This window comes from Lepidochelys kempii, chromosome 3, assembly GCF_965140265.1.
Source record: "Lepidochelys kempii isolate rLepKem1 chromosome 3, rLepKem1.hap2, whole genome shotgun sequence".
NCBI lineage: Eukaryota > Metazoa > Chordata > Testudines > Cheloniidae > Lepidochelys > Lepidochelys kempii.
Genome location: NC_133258.1, coordinates 137,941,775 through 137,954,019, shown reverse-complemented (window position 1 = coordinate 137,954,019; position 12,245 = coordinate 137,941,775). Strand labels below are relative to the sequence as shown.

Genomic DNA, 12,245 nt, shown 5'->3' with positions numbered 1-12,245 from the left:
GAAACACTAAATACAGTATTGCACATAGCGATCTCTGTTAGATATCCTATTATTTCATTTAGTATGGTCATTTACATACTGGAGGTACTGAAGGGAACAGGAAGGCTACAAAACCAAAACATGCGACTGTATCCTTGCACGTAAATAAAAATAAATGCAAAAGTTAAGAGCAAAAGACTATAGTTTACATAAATACAAACATGGGTTTGAATCAGTGCCATTAAAATAAACTTTATTTTTAAGTTACTTTCCATAGGTTACTCATAAACAGCAAATAATCTCTTTTCCCTTTTGCAAGAAGTAACATTACTCCCACCCCCACATGATTTTAGAACTCAATTCTCGGTAATCATATTCTTGCCAGAAATTATCGTGAACACAGAATTTCACATAGTTTTATCAAGCAACAGGAGACTTATTTTTCACACAAGTGAAGAACATCTTTTCTAGTGCTTAGCATACGTGAAGAACAATGGATTCCTGCGGTTGTATTTTACATTGCCCTTATGACACCTGGTACAGTACATTTGCCTCTGGACCACCAGGAATGTCTTATGATATTACTAGGCTAGACAGGGAATAATCCACCCCAGCAGGTTAAACCTCAAGCCACTCAGAAGTTTATGCTGCTAGTGTCTTCGATGCTAAGAGATTGTGAGCATGTGAACCCAATTCATTCCACACATTGCTGTTTCCAAGAAAATAGTGCTTTGGAAGAGAACAGTTACAAGGCCAATTCATGTTGGGCTCAGTAGTTATATCTAGGGCAGAGGGTCTTTATTGGCTCAACAAATCAAAACTGAGAAATCCTTAGGTTAATTTCCAGATCACAAATAGAAATCAATCATGTGGATTAAAAAGGAAAGCATAGTCACAGATTTCCATTGCCTCCTAGCCAATGGTATGGACTACTTAGAGAGAAAATGTTATGACTCTGATGTTAAATGTGAAATTGACATGAATTAGTCAATAGCCTTTGTTTTGTCCCCAGAGTTGACTACTGTAATTCTCGAATGCCAATCCCTAGATAGATCTTTTAATATCCCTGATAAAGGGAATCTTAAATTAATTGAAAAGATAATTCAAAAAGGAAGTCTGGATAGCAACATGGTAGTCCTGAGAATCTTGTATCACTCAAATAATCAGCAATATAACTGTAATACCCCTTAAGTTTTTTTGTATACAAATGAGCTGCTTTACATGTTAGCAAGCTAAAGTGCCTAAGTTTCTCTTTTATGCTCTGAAGTACTTCTGTGTTTACTGCTTTTCACTTAAATGTTTTTGGTTCAGGTTTTCCAACTCCCCCTCCCACTACTCACTATCTGGCAAAAGATGAAGAAAAAGTATGCTGCCTTATCGATTTTAAAGATAGTTACGGTAAACATCTTGTTCCACAAATATTTAGTCATGGAGGGCAACCAAACAAGTTGAGAAAGCATTGATTATACTTTATAAACAGCACTTAACGATTCAAAATACAAACGACAAATGTCGACGTGAAACGGATACAAACAATTCACTAGAAGTAACATTTCTTTCCCTAATCTAAATGCAGTGCCATAGAGTATTTGTGTTAGACAGATGTTGCCAGTAGGAATGGAAATATGTTACTGTATCAAGTAGCATTCTTGTGAAGTTCAACTTTAAATAGAATTTTCAGCATATTCAGAACTGATGCAGATGCTGCCTCTTAGGCATGCTGGTTTGGTCTACTGGTATTATACCATAAACTTTACAAAATGCCAGTGTTTGGGTGGAGAATGAGGCATGGGATATAGGGAACTTGTCTCATGTCCATAACTAGTCTATTGCTGGGCACTCCATTACAGTGGTCACATTCATTCATGAATGTACACTACACATTCTATCAGTGAGAAACTCTAGAGAACAAAAAGCAAATTTGAAAGGCCAAGAAGAAAACAAATGATCTGAATGATGTAGTTTCCTTTCCCGCCCCCAACAGACACGTTGAGTTTTACTGATCAAGTGGCAATGGGTTTTGCTTTTCTTCTCTCAGATCTTCATACTTATCTTTGCTTTCTAAAAAGAAATACCATAAGAAAACAAGTTACCATATATAAACATATGTATTATGCAACTATGTAAAGCACAGGGATATGTAGGCTGATCATCAAGTGTATCCAATATATAGTTTACTTATAACACCCTGCAACAAACTCAGTTTTAAACAGATTTAAAATACAAGATGGCTAACCATGTCTGTGAAATATCTACTTTTTAATACTATTTGTAACTCTGTTTATATTGTAAGCATTTTGGGGCAGGGTCCATCCTTTTGTTGTATGTACAGTGTCTAGCACAATGGAGTTCTGATCCCCAATTAGGGCTTTTAGGCACAATAGCAATACAAATAATTATAAATGTTATTTAAATGCATGGCTGTTCTTAAAGAATGCCATTAATCCGCATGATTTTATTCTTACAAAGTGGAAAAATCCAACCAAACAAGTTTTTAAAACCTACATCTTGATGTGATTACAAATAAAGTTGATAAACTAAGATCTAGTTACCATTCCTAGCCAAGCTATTACTTCATTTACATTTCCTGTGTCACTAACCACAGCCAGTTACAATGAGAAACAACAGCAATAATTCTTTTCTTCGTGTGTTGGATTATGCCAGAGAGATTATGGTAAATGACAACGTTTCATTTCAAGGACATGTGTCACATGTCACAATGATTCATAAAATAGCATTAAATACAAACCAAACGGAATCATGTTTTTAGGAAAAAAACATGACCAAGGAAATAGTCATTCATTTTTAAATATTGCCAAAAAAGAAGCATGGACAGACATTATGAAAATTAGGGACCAGATTAATTTTCTGCTGTGAAAAAAAATCCAGCCATTGTAAAATAGGCCCATGTCCTGAAAATGCTTATACATGCACTTAACTTTAGCCATTTGAGTAGATGACCACTGAAATTAAAAGGAATTACTCGTGTGCTTAAAACTGAAGATGTGTCTTCGATGCTAAGTATCTTCAGGATCCAGGCCATAGTTTATAGGGAGCTGTATATAGCTCAAGAGATTAGTAAAAGTAGAGTATCTTCTTTTTCTAGATCTCTGTCTCTAACCCAGTCTAGGTATGTAGTGACTTACAGTCACTGGCATCTAATAGGTCCAACTCCCAGGGGACAGGTGACCTCATCACAAAATCCCCCATCACAATTGGAAGTCTGAGCAGTGGGGCTGTGCACTGGATGGGTTTGGAGATTGAACTACCTCCTCACCCACAAAGGTCCGTCTCTTCCAGGTTCAAGGGATGAGGCACATTGGCAGGGCACAGTGGGGAAATTTTCACTGCCACTACTTGAGCTGTATCTCTTCTGTGGATAAATATAGGACTTCAGGGTTGTCAATCTGGCACCTTTCACAAAAATGCTAAATTCAGACACATTTAAAAATAAATATTAACTAAATATGTCAGGATAGCGTACATACAAAATGTAAAAAGAACAAAGAAAAAGTTAACAGGAGCAGTATAATAATAATAATAATGCAATCCATTCTTACTATTCCAGAATCATGTCTTGGCTTTATATTATAAAGCGATTTCCCCTTTTTCTGTCTGCACACTTCCTCTGCTTCTTTAACTCTGAAGAAAGAAATTGTGATGAATATTTCAAGGGTTAAAGCTGTTTGCAAGACAGCACAATATGTGAATCAAAGATTAAGGTTTAAAGACAACAAATGTGTAACTCCCCCCCTCCACACCATTAACTAATATGCAGTGGTCTGCAAAATACCATTTATAAGTAGTATTTGCTATTACAATACCATCAGGACGACTGTATAATTTACCAGGAAAGGTGCAATCACTTCTAATCAGTGTATGTAAAAAATCACATTCTCTACCATAGCATTAAAATTAGGATATAAATAGATCATGGTTACAAAATATACTGTCTGACAGAAAGAGTTGCTTTGCAAGTGTACATATTGGAAACTGCATTTCCATCATTCATTGTTTATACTTCTGTCTGCATTTCACTGTCTGCATACTGCCAACAAAAGCTTTGCCACTCTTGATTGTGGCTATTCCCCAGTTTGTCCTTTATTTACCCAATGATTTAATTCATTTTGGCAGAAACTTATGAAACGATTCAACACAAATGTCCAGTCTTTGCTTTCATATTCATAATTGAGGAAACTTGGTTTTCAATTTAAAAAAACAAACAAAAACATGTTTTCAGTTTCAGAGCAGTTGACAATCTCTGGGCCTGATTCTGTGATTTTTTTTACTGCTGGAACCAGTGCTTATTATTAGGAGCGGACATCAGCGACTCTGCACACAGTAGTAAGTGATTGCAGGACTGGAAGCTAGTCTGGAATTCTTACTCTCACAAGTATTTATGTATTTTGATTTACAGTAAGTATGTACAAACCCACCACCACCCCATGCCTATTCAGGCACTTTTGTCAGATATTAAAAGTACAAAATAAAGCTAATAGCTGCTCCTCTGACCTACAATAAATCAAGCTCAAGCAATGTGGTCTCCCCCTCCAAAAACAGCCCTTATTATGCTCTTTCCTCTCCAAAAGCCTGAGTATCCCTTGCAGCAGGTTCTGATCAACACCACATTTGGACTTTTTTGGACCAAAGAAAGGAACAGGTTCTAAAACGGAGGGTTTTTCGCAATGGGACTACTTGCTTCAGTACAGATCCCTCATGCGAGGAGGGCTGCAAGTCAGGACCTGATAAAATGATGCTCAGCAAAGACAGCATTTATGATAGGATAAACTTCCCTGGGTCCAGCACCGGGGTGTTGTCAGTGGAGTACTACCCACTAGAACCTGCTCCTGTCGGTAGCCTGCCATAGCCCAGTTCTGGTGAGCTCCAGGAAACAGTTTAAAATGTGTTTGATCTGCGGATCAATCAAAGATTGCCACTGGGTGTTTGAAGTATTGATACTGTGTCGGGCATTCCGTTATTGAACCTTTATGTTTTAGAGGCTTCTATTGGGTTACTTTGTAAATGATTACTTTTAATGGGGTGGACTCTTGAGTGAGGGATGGCAACGTACTTTATAAATAAAAGTATAGCAAAAGAGTCAGGTAAAACCCACATGGACTTTTTGTATAGTTGCCAGCAGCGTGAATTTTGGAGACCGCTTACTTTGCCTTTTCATCATCATCCAACAGTAAGAAATAAACAGGAAAAAGATACTGAAGGAATGAGTACAGAGACCAATGATATATCCTTGGGCTGGTCCCGATGGATATTCTCCAAACCACTTGCATGTCTGCTATTTTGCTGTATCTCTAAGGAGCAAAGTGAGAAGCAGATTTTTTTTTAAATAATTGTTTTATGTTATTAAGGGCCAGATTTCAAGAGAGACAAGCTCCCATTTAATAACTTAAATGCAAGTGGCCAGTTTTTCAGAAGTGCTCAGCACCCAGTGAAAATGTGACCCCAATTGTATCTGCTGAGTGCTTTTGAAAATTTGGTGTTAAGTCACTGTCCCTTTTATCCAACTTCAGCCAACATTCCCCAAGCTTTTTCACAAACACAAAATGTATACTTGTACAAATCAGCTTTGATCATGATTCTCTGCCAGTAGTGAAATCAAAGCTCTGACTGAACTTAACAAATATAGGAACATTTCTAATTGTAGAGGTTTTTAAAAAAAAAAAACAAAAAAAAACGGTGAATACACATTAGTTTGAAACTGTATTTCCAGTCTAAATGAGAAGCAGATGAGGCGGTGCTGCACAATATACACAGAGCCTTTGCAAAAATGCTTAACAGCCAAGTAATGCAGCTTTTGTAAAGGTATTTTAAATGGGTTCAATAAAGGTAGCAGCCAACATGTAGTGGTAGTTTTACAACAGCAGCTTAGACAGAAGGTATAAAATGCAGTCAAGTTCACGGGACTTGGTTTGTTCACTTCCAAAGAACCACTTACCCTTTCTAATTAACGTCTATGAAAATTTGAGCACATTTGAAGGAAGAAAAATCACCTCTCTCCTCTGGTCACCTCCTAATAATCTATTAGACAGTTTTTCCAATAAAAGGTATTACCTCACCCCCCTCACCCTGCTGCAAATCCTACCTCTATGCCTCAACGTGGTGCAGCGGTGACTCTGGCTGTTCAACAGCGATAGTAGCGGAGTGTATTCTCCGGCAGGTCTAACCATGCTATCAAGGTGTTGGACTATCAGCCCAGCGAGGGGGCAGCTTCCGCTGTGGAAGGGCATATAATCCCTCTTTCTGAGCCTGTAAGATAGCTAAGTTGAGGAGGTAAACGCGCCACTGACAGCCCAGTCAGTGGGTGGATGAAAACAATGGCTAAAACAACATGGAAAACCAAGTCTCAGTTCTCTGCACATTCCTCAATCCCCACTCCGGAGGCAGTGAGGCATTCGACCAACGAGAGGCTGCAAAGAATCTCAGGTGGCAGGTTGCTAAAAGGAAACCGGACAACTCTCTCAGTGTGCACTTATAACTGCAGAACACTGATGAGGGAGGAATCGATAAACCATCTCATGGAGAAAAAGGCAAAAACAGCCTGTGATGTGCTGGGTGTTTGCGAAACACAATGAAAGAAGGAGATGGAGGTCAGCTGGAGGGATGGAAGCATGGTCATTCTAGGAAAAGGAGAAGGCTCAAGGACAGTTGGAGGAGTTGGATTCATCATAAACAAGGAATGGTCTTTGAAAATTGTCTCATGCCATTTGAAATAATCATTTATCGGGGTGCTTTACCTCTGATTGAACTGAAACAGTACCCTCAAAATCATCTAGATCTATGATCCCACAAGTGCATGTGAAGATGATGTGGTGGAAGGATTCTATCAGGAACTGGAGGAAACCCTCGCCCAGAGTTCCACATATACGATTGTGATGGGAGATTTTAACGCCAAGGCTGCAAGAGGGAGAGAGGGCGAAAAGTTCATAGGAAAGTATGGTATCGGAGAACGAAATGCAAGAGGAGAATGACTAGCTATATTGGCAGAGATGAGGAGAATGTTCAGTGGTAATACCTGGTTCTGAAAGAAGACCAATAGAAAATGGACCTGGATCGCACCAAATGTGAAGACAAAAAATGAAACTAAATACTTTCTTATCAATAGACGACACACCGTGCAGGATATTTCAGTAGTGCCATCATTCAATATCGGTAGCGATCATCGCCTACTGAGAGCCAGACTCACATTCACTGTAAAGGTGGAGAAAAAGATGCTGTGTATGGCAAACAGAAGACACCAACCCGTAGCTTTCGATGAGGCAATCCTGAAGAAAAACATTTCTAGGGAAGATTGGAGCCTCCTGGACGACTGCGACGATGATTATGAGAACTTCAGTAGGAGACTGAAATGGTGTGTGAAATCAGCTGAGCATGAAAGACCAAGAAGAGCTAGTGGAAGAATCTCGGAGAATACAAAGACTTTACTGGAGAAGAGGAGGAAAATGAAAAGAAATGGCAGCAACAGGCTTGAGTACTCCCTTGTTTGCAAGCTCATACGAATGAAGTTGAAGGAAGATTTCGAGAAATTTCAAACCAAAAAGCTCCTAAAGGCTGCTGAAGATCGTAAAAGTCTCAAAAATGCAAACGGGAACTGGAGTTGTACAGGTCATCATTATCGGCTTGAAGAACAGGGACGGAAAATCAGTAACCGAACAGAGATGGAGACAATTTGCAGTGATTTCTATACCCAGCTGTTTGCATCCCGTATAGACATCCCAATGCCATCACTTCAACAAACAGATGGACACATACTCCCGGTTCTCATCAGTGAAGTCGATCACACAGTCCTTTAAATGAAAGAGGGGAAGACTCCAAGCAAGGACAGTCTGACAGCAGAAGTGCTTAAGGCGGGAGGTCAGGAACTTTGGAAAGCTCTCGCCCAAAGATTCAGCCGCTACCTGGAAATCCATAAAATACCATCCAGTTGGAAAGAGTCTAATACCATCTTGCTATATAGAAAGGCAATCGAGAAAATCTAAAGAACTATCGCCCGATCTGCGTGCTTTCACTTATCTATAAGTTGTTCACTAAAATAATAACAAATCGACTGTTGTGAAACCTCGATGAACAGCAACCTAGAGAACAGGCCAGCTTTTGAAGGAATTACAGCACAATAGACCACAACTTCACTCTAAACCAACTAGTAGAACGTTCAAGGGAATACAAGTTCCCTTTGTGCATTGCCTTCGTGGACTATGAGAAGGCGTTCGACAGCGTAGAGACTAACACCATTCTTGAAGCTCTTTCAGAACAGGACATCAGCATGAAATATACCACATTACTAAAGGAAGTGAACTCTGGCTGCAGCATGGACATATCACTGCTTGATACTCCCCTCCGAATCCCCATAGAGAAAGTCGTGAAACAAGGAGATACAGTTTCACCAAAACTATTCACAGCCTGTTTTGAATTGGTTTTTTGATGAGCAGACTTGAAAGGCAGGATTAATATCAATGGCGAGTGGCTAAACCATCTCAGGTTTGCAGATGATATAGTGCTGATAGCCAAAAATACAGCCCAACTTGAGAGAATGCTTAAAGAACTGAAGGCGAAAAGTAGTCAAGTTGGATTAAAAAATGAACCAGTCGAAAACAAAATACACGAGATCAAGAGTTATTTGGGTTCTTGGCAGAACATCTGGAGGACAGCAGACCCAAGAGATTGATAAATATGTTTATTTGGGCCAGGAAGTCAACATGCACCATGATCAGAAAGGCGAACTGTTGCACAGAAAAAAAAGCTGGATGGTGCGCACTCAATGACATCAAGGACATCCTCCAAGGAAAGATCAGCAAAACAACTCGACCGTGCTTCCAGCGATGTTATATGGCAGCAAAACATGCTCGCTGACAAAGATTGAAGAACATCAACTATCTGTCACACAGAGGGTGATGGAACAAACATTTCTCGGCATTTTGCTCCACAATCACATCCCCAATGAAATAATTAGGCAGCAGTCTGGAGTGCAAGACGTTGTTGTTGAAAGCAGGCTCAGCAAAATGTGGTGGGTGGGACATGTGGCCTGACTCAGCGACAACAGATGGACCACAGCTATATCCGAGTGGTATTCGTGAAAACAGCAATGGCCACGCGGTCAGCCTCCAAAGAGGTGGGATGATTTCCTAACGAGGAGATATGGACAAGCATGGCAAAGGATGGCCAGAGCGAGAGAAGATTGGAAGATGTGTTGTGATTGGCTCAGTCTCACTTGACAGTCTATGCAGTCTATGTTACCTCACCCCCTCTTGTCTCTTTAGACACATCCGAGGCATTAAAAAGTGTCTATTACTAAGATTAGTACATATTATAACAGTATCTATCATTTTATGCAATTATAGCTGCTAGCTAAGTGGTATATCCCACTTTAGCAAAAGTGGGTCAGATTCTTGGCTGGTGTAAATCAGCATAGCTCCATGTGGCCTAGTATGTGCTCCCAACTCATCAACAGATTCATTGGTTATACGAAATAATTGATATTCTGCAAATACTAAGACTTCTCAACAACCTCTAATGCAAAGGACAGATGGTGTGAAACACACCACAATATTTTTTGAAACCAACTCACTCTGATCTGGAAATTGTTGTCCAGTAACATCAGGGAAGGTTTAGTTCCATGCTCTACCCCAACTAAGTGAACCCTTTCTGGGACACATCAGCCATTGTGTTTTATTTTTGATCACATATGGCAGTTCTGTTGTGGACTGCAAGTCAATGCAAAGTCACTGACTTGGATATTTTCTGGTAGGTGTCAGAGATGCCTAGGCAGATCCAAGAGAAAACTAACTGTTCATGGCATTACAGTGGGAACAAAAAACCTCTCATATATTGTAAATACTTCATCAGCATCAAGTGCTTGGGCAGGGGCTGGGTGACAGCTGCTGTGGCATATGGATCTCAGTCTAGTTTGGCAAAGAGTGTGTGTGTGTGTGTTTCGGCCAAGGGGTTGGGGGCAGCATACGTTCTCTAGATACCATAACAAGTCATAGGTGGGGTGGAAATCAGTAAGTTCACTGCTGCTGTTTTGTATTACTACAGCTTTTGAAGAGAACTGCAGTGTTTGTATAGACTGGTTAAGGAGTGGCTTGTTTTGAGAGCCAATAGGACTTGTCACTGTTGAAAAACCTGGCCACCCTGCTCAAATTTGCCCCTCCCCACATCATGACAGAGGGGTGTCTGGGCCAAACCTGAATGAGTGGTGCTTGCCTCCCCCCACACTTCTACCAGAGCCACTGAATCATCAGCAGGCTCATCATGCCTTCTCCCTGAAAGTCCACTGCACTCCCACAGCATAGAACCTCTGTTCTAGGAGGAAAGAGGAGAGCAGAACATTGACTTTTTGCCTAAGGCGGCAGATTTGCTTGTATATTACGTGAACTGTCTACTTTAAGGAAGGCGAGGGCCCCTAACATCCACAGTGTACAGGGTCCCAAAAATCTTTAATCTGGACCTGCTTATATATATTGAAATCGTCAACTGTAACTTTGAGTGTCTGCAGGATAATTCTTGCAGAGACGTGTTTCAAGCCAACTGGCAATTAAACTTGGACTCTTAATAGGTCTTGTCTTCCAGTTTGGAAAATTAGGTCTTGAATTCTTCAGGACAGTGCAACCCAGTATTAGGCACTAAGAGAGCTTCACTTGGTTCTACTCTAGACTTCATTATAAAAGGTATAGGGTGCTGTGGGACTTATGTTCTAAGACAATGAGCCAGGTTTTGGATGGCTGCATGGCTAATACTAAAAAAAAACAAAAAAAAAAACAATTTCTCTTGAGCTTGTGAATATTTATAGATGTGGTAAGTGAAAAATAGTGTGGTCTAGTGGACAGGGCCCAAAGCTGGGAGCCAGAAACTACTGAATTCTAATTGCAGACAAACCACTTACTCATTGTGTGGCTTTGGGCTACTTAACCTGTCTGTCTCTTGGCCTCCTGCTCCTGTGATGAGATGCATGCAGGCAGATTCTTGTGCTTGCAGGGAGCCGCACTGAAGTCAATACAATTCCACATGCATGCATCTCTAGCATCAGAAACTAAGCTTCTTCATCTGTAAAATGAAGGTATCATTTACCTGTATCACTGGGGAGCTGTGCGAGGCTTAATTTGCGACTATTAAAAAAATGGGAAGCATTGTGTAAGTGTTAATCTGTAGTATTACGTATAAAAAGGCTGGTAAAAGCATTACCTTCTATCTCCAGCCTACAACTGTGGTCACTGGGCTTTGCAGTGCTAAAATCCAAAAGCAACTAAACTGTTCTTAATTGTTGCAATATTCAAACATATATTTTGAAGGCTGAAAATATGACTGAATCCAGGACTTTGTTTAAATTTAAAATTAATATGTATGGATTTCTCCTTTCAAAAAGCTCTAAAAATTTACTGGTTTGAACATTTCTACCACTTAAAACTACAGACAAACAGCTCCTTTCACAACCACCAGCAAGACTAATACGTTACACTAGTTGGACATGACTTTGAAATGTCATCAGCAGTTTCCTCCCTTCCTTGGGAGTCAGTATGTTTGTACTTTTTCACTATGATAGAGTGGACAGGGGAATGAACTCATTTTAAATCCTCTTTTCTTTGCCAACTGCCATGTTTTATAATAAATGCTGTGATGTGCACAGGATTTGTCAATTATTTAAATTACTAATTTACAATTATGCAAATGATTATATTTAGCATTTCCATTGTGTTTTCATCTATACATATGAAAGGAATTTTCAAGAGTGGATAAGCATAAGGCAGAGAAGTGAGAAGAACCCTGGCTAATATATTTTCCATTTGTTCTATTACAAAATATGCTAAAAATCAGTCATATATATGTATGACTGATTTAATATATAATGAAATATATGCTGAATTTTTATAATGTATAAAGTGCCTATCACCATACCAATCAGCAATACTTGCAAAAAATTTAAAACAGAAATTATATTTAAATAGCTATAAAGTACGAACAAAATTAAAGAGAACAACCAAATCAATAAAAAGATCGGAGCTGGGGGGGAGGCGGAGAACCATGAAATTTCCACAATTGTAATAACAAACAAGAATCTTAGAAGGGATATAAATCATCATGCCTCAAGGAACAAACTCACCTCTTACTAATGGGATTAGGAGGAAACTTTCCCTTTCCCCCGAAGCATCTATGCTGTCCACTGGGAAGCAGGTCACTGGATTTGATGGACCGCTGATCTGATCCAACTGCTATATTCCTAAATACATTTTGTCTATGTAAGCACTGTGAGGTTG

The 12,245-nt window shown here is 39.6% G+C and overlaps 1 protein-coding gene across 1 annotated transcript in view; it reads right to left on the bottom strand.

The window, feature by feature from the left end:
- Positions 1–211: 211 nt before the first annotated feature.
- FMN2 (formin 2) overlaps positions 212–12,245 on the bottom strand; it is a 242,960-nt gene continuing 230,926 nt past the window's right edge. The window contains 2 exon segments of the mRNA XM_073338221.1: positions 212–2,040; positions 3,540–3,621. Coding sequence (XP_073194322.1) covers positions 2,014–2,040; positions 3,540–3,621 — 109 coding nt within the window. The 3' untranslated portion in view covers positions 212–2,013.